The 19,367-nt window shown below is 42.5% G+C and overlaps 2 protein-coding genes across 5 annotated transcripts in view; both read right to left on the bottom strand.

Moving 5' to 3' along the window:
• Positions 1-910: 910 nt before the first annotated feature.
• On the bottom strand, positions 911-5,914 carry DYNLRB1 (dynein light chain roadblock-type 1). 3 transcript variants are annotated; one of them, XM_075845166.1, is made up of 4 exons: positions 5,810-5,914; positions 4,952-5,027; positions 2,463-2,630; positions 911-1,320 (listed from the first exon to the last, which is right to left on the bottom strand). In XM_075845166.1, the coding sequence occupies exons 1-4, from the start codon at positions 5,810-5,812 to the stop codon at positions 1,277-1,279; spliced, it is 291 nt and encodes a 96-aa protein (XP_075701281.1). In that variant the 5' UTR covers positions 5,813-5,914; the 3' UTR covers positions 911-1,276. The 3 variants fall into 3 exon arrangements, with proteins under 3 accessions (XP_075701281.1, XP_075701280.1, XP_075701279.1); XM_075845165.1 differs by having other exon boundaries at positions 5,788-5,904; XM_075845164.1 differs by lacking the exon at positions 5,810-5,914 and adding an exon at positions 5,178-5,724.
• Positions 5,915-10,607: 4,693 nt separating this feature from the next.
• ITCH (itchy E3 ubiquitin protein ligase) overlaps positions 10,608-19,367 on the bottom strand; it is a 47,024-nt gene continuing 38,264 nt past the window's right edge. For both annotated transcript variants that reach the window (XM_075846178.1, XM_075846179.1), the window contains exons 16-24: positions 17,500-17,588; positions 17,253-17,412; positions 16,806-16,939; positions 16,190-16,330; positions 15,740-15,860; positions 15,141-15,245; positions 14,772-14,868; positions 14,072-14,144; positions 10,608-13,678 (exon numbers count right to left, since the gene is read on the bottom strand). In XM_075846178.1, the coding sequence (XP_075702293.1) occupies positions 13,579-13,678; positions 14,072-14,144; positions 14,772-14,868; positions 15,141-15,245; positions 15,740-15,860; positions 16,190-16,330; positions 16,806-16,939; positions 17,253-17,412; positions 17,500-17,588 (1,020 nt within the window). In that variant the 3' untranslated portion in view covers positions 10,608-13,578. The remainder of the gene's footprint in view (positions 13,679-14,071; positions 14,145-14,771; positions 14,869-15,140; positions 15,246-15,739; positions 15,861-16,189; positions 16,331-16,805; positions 16,940-17,252; positions 17,413-17,499; positions 17,589-19,367) is intronic.

The following is a 19,367-nucleotide window of genomic DNA, read 5'->3' as shown; positions in this document are numbered from 1 at the left end:
TCAGCCGCATTTCCCGGTCCGACTGCGGTCCAGGTGAACGGGACTCCTGGCAGCAGACATTTTATGATGCTAGGAATCTCCGCCACCCCGCGGAACTGCTATTCCGTACTGTGTCATTTTGTCCAGTTATTACACATCTGACACCCGCTGAGTATGGAGCGCGCTCCATACTTCCCTTTAATGCTTGTCACGTAAATGTATGGGGTAATGCATTAAGGGAATTTTAATTAATCTCCAATTTTACTCACATCAGTCCCGGCTTTAGTAGGGTTCAGAGGTACAAATATACACTAAGACCACTTTGGAAATATCCTGTGTATATGTGATAAATGTATTTCATGGGAAAAACCCATTCATGTCTCTTAATGGGAGTTCATCAATCCCCAAAAAAAAAAAAAAAAAACACGTTAAAAATGCAACAAAGACGCGGTGTCAACCCAGCCTTAAAAAAAAAATTACTTTTTTGTAATCTCATACAAGATTTTTTTATTTTTGAATGTCACCTTTGACTTATGATGTACTGGCATATATTAACATACTATATACATAATGTTCGGGCATACTAAATTCTGCCCTGACAGCAGGTAATATGGTATGACAGCTCCGAGGTCCTTACTAAAAGACCCAGGGCCGTCAGTCTAAATATAAAAATCAGTGCTGCCGGATCCACAGTCGTACTCACCTCCATCTGTCCTGTACTTATTACTAACATACACTTGTTAGGTTAGGAAGGAGTTGGGGACAGATTGAAGGGAATATATATACACGTCTGTAGGTTTCGACACAGTAGTTCAAACAAGTAGGACTGCATAGGAGCTGTAGACAATACATTATGGAGCAATAAATTACTTGCAGAGGTGGACATACCCCAGTTTATGTAAAATTGAACTGACACAGAGGACCAAATAAATACAATTATTCAACTTTTATTGCAGATTAATTATTACACTGTTTTGCTGCAAAAATGAATGTTTGGCAAAAGGGTGTACAAATAAAATCATGACATCATTAAATTATAATAGGGTTAAAGTCTGTATCAACACAATCCCTAATGGGGAGCTTTCTATATGGGTCTGGTTAGGGTGTGATGCCACCGATCAGTGCTTAGCGGATAGGATTCCTCTTGCAGCATTATCCAGGAGAGCAGGCAATACACATGATCTGTAGGTCTCCTTCATTCTGCATCTCCAGCTTTACACAAAGCGGGGCTAAATCCAAAATGACACGGAGGAATATAGAACATAGGAATAAGGAAGGCCAGTATCTAGTGGAGTGATCACTCTGAAGGTTGCTGGATGACAACTAATATGTAGTCTTTATCTGAAAATAAGAGGCAAAAGGTAAAACAGTATCTGTGCACATACAGCGAATATCGTGTACTGTAGAACAAGTATTATAGATCAAAGAGGACCGGTCACGTCTATGTTTAACATGTATAACAAGTTGTGTAGCTGCAGACGGTCAGTGTCAGTCTCAGTCATAAACCTGGAGAGTTCAAAAACACACGGTGCAGGTCACAAATGATCAAGGTAGAGCATTTTTTTTTTCCAGCTTTGACCATTTCTCCCTAAATAAGACCTACAAAATGAATCGATATCAGCTTTAATTTCTAATAATAAGAAAAGCCCTGTGTCCAGCAAAAAAACGGAACAAAACAAAACATTTGGGGTAGACTAAAAAAATAATAAAAAAAAAAATATTCCAGCATTCCAAATGGGGATATTTTCGCTCTTGGCATCAAGGCCCGAAATACCCACAGTCATGAAAGGGTTAAATTAATCCCCTAGCTTAACCATTCATGAATTTCTTGTAGATGTCGATGTTTAAAGTGCATCTGTCTTGTGAAAAGCACATTTTAAAGGGGTTCTGCTATAATGTTTCTCACCCTATTTGTCTTCCATTGTATATGGGGCATTATATACCATTTTTTGTGAGAGCGCAGAATATTCTGAGTATAGCGCCTTATCCTAAGCAGACAGATTATTTCCCTACAAATACACTCAAATAAAGAATTAACTTGCTTTCCTATGAAACCGCTTTTCTTTGCTTTGTAGGGGTACTTTGTATAGGGTACAATGCAGAAAATACAGTAGGATAGATAAACTTCTGGCACACAGTAATGCCCCATTCACATGACTGCAGATTTCGTCTGTAATTAAGGACCCACTCATTTCTATGGCCGACGGACACCTTCCCGAATGTTTACGGAAGAAACCTTCCGTAAAAAATAGGACATGTCTAATTTTTTTTATTTCATGGACCATACTTGGGGAGCATGGCCCGTAAATGCGGGTGGCTGTCCGCAGCCGGCCGTTCCCGTAATCACGGACCGTGATTACAGGCACGGTCGTGTGCATGGGGCCTTACCGACAGCTCTGCAGGCCTTCTCTAATGAAATATACTGAGTCAATTTTAGAATTTGGTTGTTATACCACAAATATTTGCTGCCGTTGTAATAATACCTGGAGCAACCATAATTTCGTTTTTCTTGGATCGGACCCTGAGGAACGTCAGATCATTCTGGGGGTCAATATCCCGCACGGAACCTCTGGCTTTCATCACCAGTTGATGCATTAGACCTGCATACTGTGCCGTGGTGGCATTATCCATTGTGCTCTTTATGGGAATTCCTGGGGAAAAAAATCAAAACATTGCATGAAAGTCAAACCAATTATGTCATCATAGCTGGAAAGCTCGTCTCAGGAAGAGGGGGTGGCAAGACAATACCCTGCAGTGCGGACTCCATTCATATAGGGCATGTCCTGGGGTTATACCTGCTATTTCTGTTGGTTGACCAGTTATTATTCCCGGCTACTCTATTAGGGTCAGTTCACAGTTTTTTGGCACTGATTTCGCAACGGAATAAGCATAAAAAAAACAGCTTAAAAGGAATTTTTTATTAAAGTACATTAGTAAGTTACTTTGTTTCATATACGGTAAATATATTATTGCAATGCAATTTTTTGGTCCCAGAATAACCCCTTTAACTCACTCCCCATTGATTTCAATAGGAGGCAGAGGCGTGTTTTTTCCCAGGCGGCTTTTGGCCGCTGGTGAAAAAAAAAAGTGGTATGCGTTTTCTTCAAATAGTTGCTGCGTACGGCCTCCCATTGAAATCAATGGGTGGCGGAAAAACCCACGTCACTCGTTTTGAATGTTTTTTTGTGGCGTTTTTTTAAATTAGATTCAATGGTCGCAGGCAAAAAAACACTGCAAAAAAAGTTGAAAAGAAAAACAACCAAAAACATCAATTCAGAATCTGCCCGCAAAAAAAATCTGTGTGAACTAAGCCTTAATGAGCATATTCAGCTTAGCCAAAAAGAATGTCATTCATTTAGAGAAAGGGAGATACGCGACCGCCAGACACCTTTGGCACCGATTGTCTCAAGTAATTTAAAGGAACAGTGTCATCACAAATAATTTTTTTATATGTTAAAGATGTTAGTGCTTTAATAAAAACGTTTATTTTCATTTGTGTGTTTGTGTTTTACTGTTTCTTATTTTTTACACTTTTTCTTCCCTATGGGGGCTGCCATTTTTTGTTCCATTTCTGTGTGTGTCGATTAACGACACACACAGACATGGAACACGGCAGCCACAGTCCCATAGGGACTGCGAACGGCTCCCGTCCCATTGACTGCCGTGTACGGCGTCTGTGTGGGAACTGCGCATGCGCCGCTCCCACACAGTCCTATTCGAAATTGGCGCCGTCCGGCGCCATTTTCCTGTGGACCGGAAGTCGCGGCCGGACAGTAATATTACTACTTCCGGTCGCGGCTTCCGGACTTGTGCACATGGAACAGCGGCAGAAAAGGGAGCGGACGGGCCGGAGGGAGCCGCGGCGGCAGGAGCAGGTAAGAGATTTCAATGTATGTTAGTGTTTGTGTGTGTTTACTACTGTATGTAAACCTACTACACTGTGGGTTACCTCAAAAAATGGCGACACACAGTGTAGGAGATTAAACCTTTCAAACCCCTCGTTTATCCCGGCACTAGCCAGGATAAAGGAGGGGGGGATGCTGAGAGCTCACTAGAGCGAGGGCTTTTAACCCAATGTTGCAATGCTGCAATTTTGGGAACAGCTCCATCTAGTGACCAAAAATGGGTAGTATTATAAATTAGAAATAATTTATAATATTACATGGACTCGTGCAAAAAAATAAAAAAAATTTGAACAATGTTTAATCACCCACACACTAAATGTTTAATTTTTAAAAAAAAAACATGTTTTTCTGGCAACACATTCCCTTTAAATGATCGGATAGGTAAAAGTCCAACCTTTTTGGTCTTTGTGTTATGAGAGCGACAAGCCGATCCCATCTGACCAGTGATGGACCAGTAAGGCTTTGTTCACATATCCATTAGGGGTCTAATCTGACGTTCCGTCTGAGGTTTCCATCAGAATAGATCCCTGACTGACACAAACTATTTCAATGGAGACAGATCCGGTGCCAATGGTATCCGTTTGTCTCAGTTGTGCGAGGGTTCCGTCGTTTTGACGGAATGAATACCGCAGTCGACTACGCCTATGGTTCCCGTATGTGTCAGTCAGGGCTCTATTCTGATGGAAACCTCAGACGGAACGTCAGATTAGAACCCTGACGGATACGTGAACAAAGCCTAAGTAAGTCCTTGCATTAGAGGAAACCCCATGTGTAATATGGTCATTGTCCCTGTAGAGGCGCTGCAGAGGAATTTAACACTTGCAGAAGAGAGGACCGGGATTACAGGTAATGGCTGGGTGTACCAACACGGGACATTCTGTGATCACCTTATCATCAGGGGACACTTCTAATAAAAAGGGATTGTCCAAAGTGGACAACCCCTTTAACCAGCATTAGTAGTAGTCCCCAGCAGTGATAAACTGGAAGCCAGGCTGCGACACCTCATGCTGTGTTTTCCTGAAAACGTCTAATCTTCCGCATATTCTTAATGACAGATCTCCACTCACCTTCTGAGTTGACAATAATAATCCCTTGTACCCCCTTCTGGCCCTGGATCCTCTTTAAGGTTTCCTCAACGTCTGCCTGCAAAACATGAGCAAGAAAACACGGGTTCTAGAATGACAGGCGCCAAATGCTGTGACAGGCCGGAAAGAGATGTCCTGCGGAAGGGTAAGAACTCTGTAAAACCTCGATCTCCCGATTGATCAGACGCGTTTTGCCCAGGTTACACACCTGGCACACAGAGACAACTCCTTTACTCTTCAGCAGAGATGTCATCTCTATTGGCACTGACTTCATCTCTATGTAACCCATTGGCACAAATCACATTGAGTGGCAGAGTGGGCATGACACTGGACATCATCACCCATCTAAACTTATGTTGCCCAGGCCTCTCGGAAAAGTAGTCTGTGTCCATAGACATTTCTAATGGATCCTAATGGAACAAACTGCTGGAGAGGAAATCTGATCAGTAAAAAGGAAGGGGCTGCGGGTCTGTCGCTCCTCCAGATCGCGCCAGCTGTGCTCAGCTTTTCTCAGGATGGGCCTATAACATATTACTGATGCCCAATGGGCCCTTGTCTATGATTATAAACCATGCCAAAGCATTCATGACCAGGAACACAGTGGCCACTACAACCGCAGAGGATAATAACCGCAGAGGATACAATAACCTATAGAATATACATGAACAGCTCCTATCTGACACTGAGAACCAGTCCCATGTGATGGAGTGACGTCATTCCACTAGTAACCGTCACCTTCCTTCCTGTAACACACGGTAACCGCCTCCCGGGTTACATTTATTTAATATGAGACCTTCGTCCGGCAGAATAGCACATACCTCGGTCCCCGCCATCACTCACCATAGTGACCGCCTACCCTCAGTTCCGCTCACTAGAACAGAATGAGCATGCGCGGGGACCAGCGTCACCAAGCGACCAAACCCTCAGTTGTTCCGCCCTGACACTAGCGCTGTAATTCAGGAAACTCCCAGATAACAAGCGTCATCTCCGACAGTTGATGTCACAGCGCAAGCGCAACGGGCATTGCGAAAATGGCCTCATTTTTTTTTTTATATAATTGTTTACGATATTTCATATGTAATGAGACTAGGGGCACGAATTTTTAGATTTAAAGATTAGTTTGGGTGAATAAAGTATTATAAAAAAAAAAAAGATATGAATTGCTTACCAGAAGTGACTTTTCCTAGAATTACTTTTTCTTTTAATAGAAATGTTACATTTTTTCCTACGGGCTAATATTTCTCTATAAGGCCGGGTTCACACGGGTCAGATACGCTGCGTAAAAACTGCACAGCGTATCTGATCTGAAACCTGCACCACAATACGGATGCCGTAGAACTATGCTGTGTATTATGGAGAATGTCAATTTTTTGGTGTTTTATGGGAACACGGCCCTTGAAAATGCGGTCGGCCGTCAGCAGCCAATGATTACGGGCATATCCGTGAGCATGGGGTCTAATTCACACATTGCAGATTCAAAGACAAAATTAGGACTGGATGCAAAGTGAAGTATAAATCTTTCCGTTATATTTTACGTGTTTAGGATTCACTCCTGGTTTTGGCTTCAAAATACGGATGCAAAATACAACTAAATCTCTGAATAAGGCCTAAGGGAGACCCAGCGCACCATTTGTTTTAGCCAATGTCCCCATAACTGCAGCACCAGACCTCCCAACCGTCCCGAATTCCGGTCGGTGTCCCGCTGTCCTGGGTGACCGGGGGTACGTCCCTCTGTCAAACTAATTCTGAAGCAGAGAACCATCAACTCCCTGTTTCAGAATTAGTTCAGAGCGGAAGGGGCAGAGGGAGCTCCTCCTCTCCCCGAGGACTCCCTGGGCACAGCGCTGCTACTTTAAGTGCTGTGCTCATGGAAGCCCTTGACATTACTGTCCATATATGGACAGTGACGTCAGTGGCACCTCCTGGAGCGGAATCCCCGGCCAGAGTCAGCAACGGGGATTCCGCTCAAGGTGTAGCCACTGACATCACTGTCCATATATGGACAGTACCGTCAAGGGCTTCCTTGAGCACATCACTTAAAGTAGCAGCGCTGTGCCCAGGGAGTCCTTGACGAGCGGAGGGGCACTTTCTGCTCCTTCGCTCTGAACTAATTCTGAAGCAGGGAGCTGGTGGTTCCCTGCTTCAGAATTAGTGGCTACTCCTTGAGCTAAATCCCCGTTTGCCGATGATCTGGCCGGGGATTCCGCCCCTAGATGAAAACCCTGAGGTCACTGTCCATATATGGACATTGACGTCAGTGGCTCCTCCTGGAGCAGAAACCCCGGCCAGAGTCGGCAACAGCCTATGCTCTGTATGGGGATTCCGCTCCTAGAGGGAGTCCAAATGGTGCTATCTACAGGGGGGTGGCATAATCTACAGGGGACACAGTGGCGGTATGTAAATGGAAACTATCTACATGGGCACGGTCACTATCTACAAGGGCACTGGCACTAGGGGCAGCTAAGGGCATTATGCTGTATGGGGGAATTTGTTTGGGTATTATACTGCATGGGAGAATATGTGTGGGCATTATACTGTATGGAGGCATCTGTGTTGGCTTTATATTGTATGGTGGCAGCTATGGGGGCATTATAATGTATGGTGGCAGCTGGAGGGTATTATACTGTGTGGGCGGCATTATGGGAGCATGATACTGTGTGGGATGAATTGGGTGTGTATGGGCGGGGATTGGGTTGGACTAGAGGCATGGCTTAAAAGAAAAAAAAAATATTGTGGCGTGCTGCGCGCGCCGCATCGTTTGTCCCTCTTTGTGATACTTGAAAGTTGGGAGGTATGGCAGCACCATTGTAGTCCCCTCAACAGAACAGGAGCAGCATTTGCCTAACTTCTTCCATTCTCCTGTGCTGTGTAAACTACTGATGCCTGAAGAATGAAGAAAATGGCACTACTTGGTTTGAGAGGTACAGACGGGTCAAAATACCTGTACCGGTAACGTACCTTAAAATTAGATACACTTGGAGGGTCAGAGAGCGCCAACAGAGGAAGTGATGAGTGGTTTATTGGTTTCTCTTAAAGGGGTTAAGCCAGTATTAAATGTTACTGCAATTTAATTAAAGGGGTTTTCCCATCTTGGACAATTATGGCTTATCCACAGGATATGCCATAAAAGTCCGATAGATGCGGGTCCCACCTCTGGGACCCGCACCTACCTCTAAAACGGGGGGCTCCTAAACCCTGTTCTAGCTTACTCGACTCCCACTACCTCCCGGCCACATCCTGGTTAGGTGGTCGGGAGTTACGGAAACAGCCGAGTGCTCACTGAGCTACGCTTTTTCTGTAACTCCCGTAGAAGTGAATGGGAGTTAAGGAAACAGCGTAGCACGGCAAGCACTAGGCTGTTTCCGTAACGCTCGACCGCCTAACCAGGAAGTGGCCGGGAGGCAGAGGAGCCGGGTAAGCTGGAACGGGGTTTAGGGGTCCAGGGGTGGGACCCGCCAGGGCCACACCGTCCATAAGGCGTGATGAGCATCTCGCCTCAGGAGGCGGCCTGCTGTGTCTCCGAGACGGGGGGCGGCGGTGTCAGTGAAACCAGCCGCCGCCACCACCCCGTCTTGCACTATAATTGTACCTGCGTCTATAGGTTGCAAGTACAATTATATGCATAAGCACTGAATGGCGAGGCACGGAACGGCCTTTTATGCTCCAGTTGCGAGTTATTCCCTTTACTTCATTATAATGGCACCGCTTTGTGTTTAATTCTGAGGGTATGTGCACACACACTAATTACGTCCGTAATTGACGGACGTATTTCGGCCGCAAGTAGTGGACCGAACACAGTGCAGGGAGCCGGGCTCCTAGCATCATACTTATGTACGATGCTAGGAGTCCCTGCCTCTCCGTGGAACTACTGTCCCGTACTGAAAACATGATTACAGTACGGGACAGTTGTCCTGCAGAGAGGCAGGGACTCCTAGCGTTGTACATAACTATGATGCTAGGAGCCCGGCTCCCTGCACTGTGTTCGGTCCGGGACTTGCGGCCGAAATACGTCCGTCAATTACGGACGTAATTAGTGTGTGTGCACATACCCTTATAGTAACGTGCACATCCTCCTACTGAGCTGAATAAGGGAGGGTGCACGTGCTCAGTACCACTAGCCATTAGATTATGCTGGTCAGTAAAGAAGAAGCTTGTAACACAGCTTATAGTGTGGATGTAGTCACTCTGTAAGACACACACAGGAGAGCCAGCAGTCTGCTTACATGAGGAGAGTCTGCATTACGTACAGCGTTAGGCTCTCCCCTCTCCCTCAGTTTTATAGGGCTGGGCTCTATAATGGGGGACATTTGTAAAGCTTCTCCTAGAGAGGAGGCAGTGAAACAGAAGGACCTGCCTATAAAAGATGTGACAGGAAGGGGGAGGAGCTGCAGCAGAAAGTTTCCGCACCAAAAATCTGTGTGAACAGGGATTTATGCATTTTTTTAAATACTTTATTAGCACCTTAGTATGGCAGTTGTCTATGTTTGACTATCTGTAGCGATGGTCGGGCACCAGGGTGGCCACAGGCTGGTATTAGGCTGGGAAAGGCCAAAGCCAGGGCCCTTCCCACCCTGGTAATGCTAGCCTGCTGCTGCTGTGTTGTATCTGGCTGGTTATGAAAATAAGGGGGACCCCACATCATTTTTGTCAACTATTTATTTATTTTTTTGAACGACGTGGGGGTTCCCACCCTTTTCATAACCAGCCAGATAGACAGAACAAGGCAGCGGCAGCCTAGCATTACCAGGGTGGCCAGGGTAGCATTAGCAGCCTCATACTACCAGCCTGCGGCCACCCCAGTGCCCGGCTCTCACTACAGATGGTCGGGTACTGGATTATACCCAGCTCAAAAACAATCCAATGTAGCTGAACTAAAACAACTCTGCAGAGAAGAGTGGGCCAAAATTCCTCCACAGCGATGCAAAATTTGGTATCGTTGCAATAGTAACAACCCGCTGAATAAAGTTATTGTGTTATTTATACTACACGGTAAACTGCATAAATTTAGGACGCAAATTGTGTGGTGAAATTTCATTTTTTTTTCTATCCCACCCCAAAAAAACAGTTAATATAATTTATTGATTAACTTTTATGTTCCACAAAATGGAGCTAATAAAAAAATACAACTTGTCCCGCAAAAAACAAGACCTTATACAGCTATTGTTGACGCAAAAATAAAAAAAAGTTATAGCACTTTGAATGCGACGATTGAAAAACGTAAAAAATAGCTCAGTCATTAAGGCCTAAAATAGGCTGGTTACTAAAGAGTTAAAGAGAACCTTTAACGGCACATATCTAAATAACGGAGGAGGGTAGGAAAAATTTGCAAAGTGCCCCAGGGTTTGTGTAGCCCTGTCCATTAGATGCTGCACATGTATGGGCAGGTGAAAGGTTCCCTTTAATAGCTGCATTTTGTGTTTTTATCTTATATTAAAATTAAATTGGATGATCTGAAATATTTAAATGTGAAAAATTACCAAAAATAGAAATAGTTTTCAGGGAAAACACTTTTGTCACAGAACTGTATGAGGACTTTCACTCCAGCAGTGTATATAGAAATCCCTTTTGCTTCATGGTGTTTATGGTTTTGAAATGCAAAAAGCGAGTGTTACCAGGTAACAAACAGAACACAATTGAGAAAATCTTTTTTAAATTTTTATTTTAAAGTTTTTATTTTACTGATAATCTCTTTCAGTAGACCTTTGTATTTAATCAGACAAAATTTGAAACAAAAATGGTGGAGCAGGGAGAAGAATCTAGAATTTAAAAATATTTTGTTGCCAAGGTCAACACCTCATCTACAAGAAAATATCTTGCAATTAAGGAGTTTAAAAAAAAAATAATATAATAATAATCCATCTCCCTGCCCCTCTTTAGGGAGGCAAAAGCCCCGATATATATTTATATGTATATATATACACAAGCAATTATAGCATCTTCCCAGATCAATCATAAAAATATTGTAGGAGCCTACCCTATAGAACTAGGGAGATGTCCATATTAATTATAGCTTTACTTTGTGTTAAAAATATAGGGCAGAGCGCCTCTGTATCAGATTTGTAAATGATTTACACACCACATGAACCACTTCTTTGATCGAAGATGTGCACTGTAGGGCTCGTTCACATCTGCGTTCCAGTGTCCGTTGTTCTGCTCAGTCATAGGAGTAAAACCATAGGAATACCAGCTCAGGATCCGTGGCATGACGGAAATCAACAGCGCTCGACGGAACCTCCTGAGTCCTGACTTTAATGGGTTCCGTCTGATCTCCATCATGGTTTCCGTCAATTTGCCGGTCATAATAGCGCAGCAGGCTGCAGTATTTTGTCCAGCACAAACCACGGATTCTGCGACGGAAGCCCCTGACGGAACCTCCGACTCAGGTGTGAACAGACCCTTAATCAATAGGCTTAAGACATAGCGTGAACGAACAGAAATGACATGAATGTAAGATTAATGACTATTGTATGTCATATGTACAGTTACTGCTAATGTCATTTTCACACAGTTTGGTAGAAATATATAAGATGCAGTTCACATTGAATTTCCAAGGTTTGAGACAAAAACTAAAAATCCACAGGTATTGGTAAATTTAAAGGAACGTTAAACCTAAAAGTCTGCATGATCATGAAGGCAGACACTACAGTCCGCCTCTCCCAAGCCTGAAATAAGAGGGACTTCAACTGCACAGCAAATGGAGAGAAGACTTTAGGTTTAGTTTCCCTTTAAAGGTGAGAGAACACATGTGAATGGAGTGACTTGCACTGACTGGCGGCTGCTTAGACCTCTACTTTCAAGTGTTCACTGGAGGTATCCAGGGTTATATACAAGGGAATTCATCATATGCAATATCCTAGTAAACTTCTATTAGCTGAATTGCTCCTGCTACATAGAAACCAAGGAGAAATATTTCTCATAGGATTCCCTTTAGCCTTTCAACCTACATGACAGTCTATAGTTTGTAGATAGGCTCCAGGAGCAGATCACTATCTCCTGTATTCATCAGTTGGTGAACTGCAGATCATGTACTTCCCTAATATAGTACCTTGTGCACATCCAAAGTGGAGGGACATTCAAAGCTTATATCCACCTTTGAACACCATCTCACGCTTTGCATCAAAAATCGAGTCATTTTTGTAAATACATTACTCATCTTGTACTAGCCCTGAGTAACCGCCGTATTATAGATCAGAACATTCACAATTCTGCAGGCTTCAGAGCTGAAATCTCCATGCAAACCCTGCTGGTTTAAAGTCTACACAGAGCTTGAAATGTCGATTCTGGCAAGTGTCCTTTATACACCAGGCACTGTACAGTAATCTGATGTAGGGAAAGCCAGCTGCCCCACTACATTATAGGAGCTCGATTTACTGGTTGTTGACTGTTTCCAATGACAACCATTAGAATTGTGAATGCAGCTCTGAACTATAATACAGGCTGTAACGGGATCATTGAAAAGAAAAGCAATGCAGTGTATGTACAAAGTTACTTAAGTGTTTCTGCTGAGTATATATAAAGTATAAAATGGGGCTCAAAGGTGAAAATACCCATGGACGAGTGGTATCACCCTGTTAATTCAGTCACATCTACCGGACACATGATTCACCTTTCAATACATTTTCACGCCAGTCCAGACAATCGTAGACTAAGAACTCTAATGTCCTGCAATCCAGGGGGGAGAGAGAGCCTGGTTTAGACCTTATTCACCAAGATCGCACATGTCGGGTGCATGCTCAGTTTTCAGACACAGAAAGCAGGTTATCTGCTTCAAGCAAGAATGCATAATAGACATAGAAGACAGACAGATCAAAGAGCTTAAGACTTAACACTTGAGACGTTTGCTCTAAACCTCCAGTCATGTATAAAATGATCCTCTAAGACATAGAAAGCATGCGCATGTGAGATCTTCAGTATCTCAGACAAACATAAAAATGATCTGTGTGAAAGTTAAACAGTGCTTTTATATTCTGTACAAGGACTGCAGACACTTCATACAGTAATAATAAACTAATGGGGATGAGACATTGATTAGAAGTCTGCTTCCCAAAATAATCAATGATCGGATGCCATGCCGTGCGAGCTTTGAGGTGACGTGAACAAGTAGACGACATCTCGCTTTCTACAGATGTAAAAGTAACACCTCCTAATTCCAGATGACCATGCGGTATTGCTTTCATTAGAAAGTATTACGGGTAACTTACACTTGAGCGTTACTAAACAGGACACCCTCCCGTAGTGCATAATAAATATGGCTATATACAGCTCAACAGGCTGGGGGTGTCCTGTGGCAGAACACTGGTAAGTGAACAGAACCTGGTGAATGTTATCCCCACATAGGATGCATAGCGTCACATCCCTGGAAGACTGTAATAGAACTTAAGCCTGGGCTACATTTACACACACACAGAGCCATGTATCTCCGGGCGATTTATCACATAAAAGGGTCTGTAGAAGAGGTTTAGACTGAAAAGGAGAAAAAAAACAATAATTGGAAGATGTCCTAGGACAATATGAAGTCACAGAAAAAACAAAGATAAAAGAGAATGGAGGCCAGGCCGGGGATCAGCAGTGTTCACACTCGTTGTGCAGCAGGATGTGTCAGGGGCTTCTCACTCTTGACCAAATCCCTCCGTCTCTTCTATAGCAAAGAGCAACTTTTCCTTAAGCTGTTCAAAGCTTTTATAAGGTGGAAGATCCAAACGGTTGAAGCTAAAAATGAAAACAAAAAAAACAACATTATTTTCACCACCAAACTACAGGAGATGTCTTCTTTTGGCATAGTCTAGCATGTGTTACATTGGAATGGATCCATGAATCTGGAATTCACACAATGTCCAGGAGAACACAACCTCCCTTCCTATGAAGGCATTGCTAATTCTGCTTACTGGCCATTGTTATCTAGACAAGCCTATAGGAGCTAAGAAAATAGCCAAGCAAGCGGCGCTCGGCTCTTTCCAGAACTCTCATGGATGTCAACTGAGAGCGCCACAGTCATCTCTATTGACTTCACAAGGAAGCAACTGATGGCGCCTGATTCGAATCAGCAAACGGGGGTCACAAAACCACTGTTCTCCTGACTGATTATTAGGGCCGTATATTTACCATGTGTGACTTCTAGGCAGCCAGTTTTCTTTCCCCACCTTCTCAATGCAGAATTTTTGAGGACCATTGCTCCCTATAAGAAAAATTATTTATAATAAGATTAAAATAGTAGAGAATAAAGACACTAAATGCACAGGTGATTTCTCAATCTCTAGATCATATTTGGCCAATAGATCTGGTTAAATCATTGGCTGGGTAAATTTGAGTTTGTGACCTATCCGCCATCGCCATTGTCTGACCATCTCATCCTACACAAAGCAAAGTCCTCAATTTCACTGGCAGCATTAGCAGCCATGCTTCCTAGGCCCCATGCACACGAATGTATTTTTGCGGCCGCAATTCACCCGCAAATCTGTGGGTGAATTGCGGCCCCATTCATTTCAATGGGCCCATGCACACGACCGAAGATTCCACGGTCCGTGCATGGCCCAAGAGCCTGGACCGCAAAAAGAACGGACACGTCTTGCGGTCCAGGCTCATAGAAATGAATGCACGCAGCCATGTACACGGCCCGCGATTTGCGGGTGGATTTGAAAAGGTAATATTCAATGGTTTCCCCTGAAGATAATTCTCTTCTCTACAGTCTTTAATGTGCTTCTTGAGGAAATCAGGGCTGATAAATGCTGAATGAATGATGAGCTGGCAATTATTTCCTTTCTATGGACACATTAGCATCTAGAGAAATAAGTTGTCTACATACCCATTAAATCAGCAAAACCTCCAACTGGTAATCTGCAAGTCCCAGTAACAAACTGAAGAAGTCTCATGCGCTTCTCATTGTCAATATCTTTAACAAACTAGAAGAAAAAAAAAAAAAAAAAGACAAATAAAAATAAAAGAAAATAATATAGGTTTGCACCGATATGTAAAAAACATTTATAGAATATGAAGGGATGATCGGCAATACCAAACAAAGCCCATGGACAAGAGTGGCGCTGTTTATGCAAAAAAAGGCAGATATTTTATCTGTTCTCGTACAAACTCTAACATATAGTGCATTCCCCTGCAAACGTAGCAAGTCCCAACCCAAATCCCAGAAAAGAAAAACAATAAAGAAAATCATTTTCACCTGCCAGAACCAAACTATTTGCTTGCTGGTTCTTGTGTAGTGCCGGTAGATTGTGCTTCGCTGCCAATCATTCAAATCAATTTCCTGCATCCCACAGAGAAGAACCTATTGGAGGAGGGGAAACCGATATTATGTATACATTATTTAACTCACTACAAGTCTTCAAGTGGAGCTAAACGTTCGACAAACATCTGACATGCCATAGTGACATGTCAGAAGTTTGGATTGGTGGGGGGTCCGAGCACTGAGACCCCCACCAATCCCTAGAACGAAGCAGCTGAAGCACTCGTGTGAGCGCTCAGCCACTTCGTGTCTGTTCGGCTTTTTCCGGAAATAAATGTATCGGAGTACGGACTCATAGACTTTCTATTGAGTTTGTACACAGATACATTTATTTCCGGAAAAAGCCGAACAGACACGAAGCGGCTGAGCGCTCACACGAGTGCTTCAGCTGCTTCATTCTAGCGATTGGTGGGGTCTCAGTGCTCGGACCCCCACCAATCCAAACTTCTGACATGTCACTAAAACATATCAGAAGTTTGTCAAGCGTTTAGCTACACTTTAATCCTATAATTTTTTGTTTGTTATACTCAACTTACTTCCAATTCTTTGGCATCAAAATACTGCAAATACTGCTGGGGTAAGATTTCATTAAAGCCCTCAAAGAATGCCTGCGTCTGTTCCTCCACTCCTCGAGATAATCTCCACTCTGCGACAAGCCTGTAGTAAGAAATAATACAAATGGTTAAATCAGGATCTGTATGTATATCATGAGTGCTATTAATCACTTATATATAGATACTGAGCATTGCCGTAGTACTACAGTAAGATATTATTGGCTCTTTCATCATAGACATTGGTGCATATCACTATAATATGCCACCAATGTCTGATCTGCGGGAGTCTGACTACGACATCACCTGCGGATCACTAAAATGACATTGCAGCAGCGCTGAGAAAGTGATGTGCTACTTTATCTCTTATAGGCTCTTTGATGAGGCAACCCCTTTATTGTTTTTCATTGGATACAGTACGGGAGCATACGTTACCTTATGTATTCCTCCTTGTTTTCCTCCGTCACCAGGACATTGCTCCCATTCGGCTTTAGGTCATGGCTTTTAACCTCCCCAAGAAGCTCCTTATCCACTGAAAAGTACATTTCCAGGCCGCACTCTTCTAGGTTGTTTTCCCTGTGAAAAACAGTAAGAGTATGTTCACATGTACAGACTGCTGTGAGCTTTTTGCTGTGAATTTTCATGCAACCAAAAAACGGGAGATATATATTTTTTTAAACTATTGAGTGAAATGTTTAAGTCATATTCACATATCCAATAGAGAACTGCACTTTTCTAAATTGCATTTTTTTATTGTAAACTACAGTATGACCTATACTTAGCATTTCCCTCCAAATCACAGTAAAACTACGAGGTTCTTGACAGCAATAGTTCTGGGAAAGTTCCTAGAACAGTCTGAACTAGATTAAGGTTGTTGAAAAGTTCTGCAAGTTTTTGGTGTAGTGATTTTCACACGTGCTCGGGGTGCAGCACCGCCGCCCCACTATTGCCATGTGTGAATCCAGTATCCTGATCACAAAACAATTCTGCAGCAGACAAATAGGAGGATCAATACATAATAAAAACACAGTATTTGTAAGTCAAAACCTACTTAATCCAGATAAGAGAATTGTAAAACTCAGGATCTACGGATTCCAAGTCCTTTAGCCCAACTGGCTTATTTAGTATGCGTTTGTAGAACGGCAAGGAGAAACCAGTGTCAATAAATTTGCCATGGAATAAAGCCTAAAGGAAGAGATGTGAGATGTTAAACCAAGACAACACACATCTGACAACTCTGGAGAAGAAGAAACATATAAACAGATTTCCAGTACTATGATTGTAGCAATAATGTAGATCGTTAAAAAAAAATTGTAATCACGTAGGATAAAAAAAAACTCTCCAGATGGAAATTATATTTTGGCAATTTACACATGATGAATATTACAGTGGGCAGCAATTTTTTTTGTCATCAGTGAGATTTCGCACATATCTGCTAACCCTATTACTAGTCAAGTGGGATCCAAAGGTCCTCAAAGGCTTCATAGAGAAAACTCACCATGGCAATAAACCTGCCAATAAAGCGGAAGTAGCGCAAATGGTCAGGGTTGATATAGGAGGCCGGGTTGATTTGCAAACAGTAATTATCTTTTCCTGCATACTCGAACAGGCAGTACATGGGGTTAAGAACTTCATGCGACAGAAGGAAAAACCACTCCCTGTGGAGAAAAGAATATGGCATGAAATAGGTATGGAGTGGGTCCCATTCTGTATACTGCCCGACATAGCGAAGATCAGGGCGCTACCTTGCGACACCTCCATAATCAAGTCCCTCCTCTCCAGGAATGATAATCCAAAGTCTTCTCCTCAGATCTTGTGGGTTAAAGCTCATTATCTAACAGACGAGAGGAAAACAACAAGTTCTGTACTGTACTTTATTATTAGCAGTTATGGGAAACGAAAAAGAACAAAGAAAGAAAAGCCGGAGTTTAAACCCTTTAGGCCCGGTTCAGACCTGGCATATTTCTTGCAGATTTCCAATGTGGTATACCACACTAAAAACCTGCCACAGAGTGCAGCACAATGCAAGTGAATGGGGTTTTACAAAGCCTTAGTCACAAGAAGTGGAAAAGTTCTTTGCAGGTTTTCAAATCTGCAGCATGCCCTATATGTTGCGGAATTCTTCTGGATTTTTGCGGCGAATTTCACCTTTTCGATTGAAAATCTGCATGCAACACATGTAGATTCTGCTGTGAATTTCAAACCAAGTCCGCAGTGGAAATTATCCACTACATCGGAATGAGGCTTTAGGGTATTTTCCAATTCTCCTTTCCAGCTAACGTAGTTGTGACGTTCCATGGCATGATACCACAAAAAAAAAAAAATGCGGGATTTAGGGGATGCCAAAGATCATTTTCCAAGAACATTTTTTAACATGTCAAATAATGATCTGATTTATGATCATCAAGCGTGGAACTATGTATTAAAGGGGTATTCTGGATTGAGCAAACGAATAATTTTTTGTATAATTAAAAGTTATTCTATTTTCCATCATACATTTGTGTATTCATGTCTCACGGTTTTCAAGATCTCTGCTTTCTGTTATTCACTAGGAATATTCATTGTTTACTTCCAGTGGGGAAAAAATTCTGTCCATGGTCATGTGATGGACAAACAGATACACATACTGTAACTAACGATCTCAGAATCTGTGTATCACATGACCAGACAGAATTTTATCCACTGGAGGTAAACAACGAATGTTCCTACTGAATAACAACAAGCAGAGATCTTGAAAACTGTGAAAAAAGAATACAGAAAGTATATTGGAAAATTGTATAGCTTAAAATGATACAAAAAAATAACATTAACTTGCTGAAACCGGACAACTCCTTTATTATCTGTTGTAGAATCCACAAAAAAAGGCTCTTAAAGGAGCTGTATTTCCTCATATTGACGCTACTAGATATTCTTTGTAAAATGATCTTCTGATTTTAGAGTTTAAAAGTGATCCTTTACTTTGTAGTGTATATATATATATATATATATATATATATATATATATGGATCATATGGAAGTCACAAGCCTTTCCTGCATTGACTAATTGGAGTCGGAGTTATCCTGTTATCCACCTCCTGTTTCAGAGACCCAGTGTGCAGTTCTGTCTCTCCACCATGTTTTACACTGTAGCTCTTCTTGTGCAGATTGGCTGCTGTATGTAAGCCCACCGCAATAGGTCAGTGCACAGGAAGTAGATTTCCATTACAGCAATAGTAAAGGAGTCTCAGTGCCTTTAGATCTAGCATATGTAGACTTTTAATGACATTTACATTGGTTAACACACGCTGGGTGTAAATGAATAATGTGATGTAAAGCTAACACGAAACTGAAAATCTTCCTGTTGTGTCTCAGTTTACTGAAAAACAATAAGCCTCAACCATTCACACATACAAACTACACTGTGCTTCAGAACATCTTAAAGAGGACCTGTCACTAGCACCTACAAAGTGAGTTATTAGAATCACGTAATTGCCTCTGCGTCTGAGTCCAGAGGTGTTTGTTCCTTACTTCTGCCGAGATATTGCCCCCTCTTTATTTATTAATGTGTAAATTAACAGCTGACTAGCCATGTGGGTTTGGCCACCAGCGATTATCAATGGGCGGAGCTAACAG

The sequence above is a fragment of the Rhinoderma darwinii genome, chromosome 13, assembly GCF_050947455.1.
Source record: "Rhinoderma darwinii isolate aRhiDar2 chromosome 13, aRhiDar2.hap1, whole genome shotgun sequence".
Lineage (NCBI taxonomy): Eukaryota > Metazoa > Chordata > Amphibia > Anura > Rhinodermatidae > Rhinoderma > Rhinoderma darwinii.
This window is presented reverse-complemented; position numbering and strand designations above follow the sequence as displayed.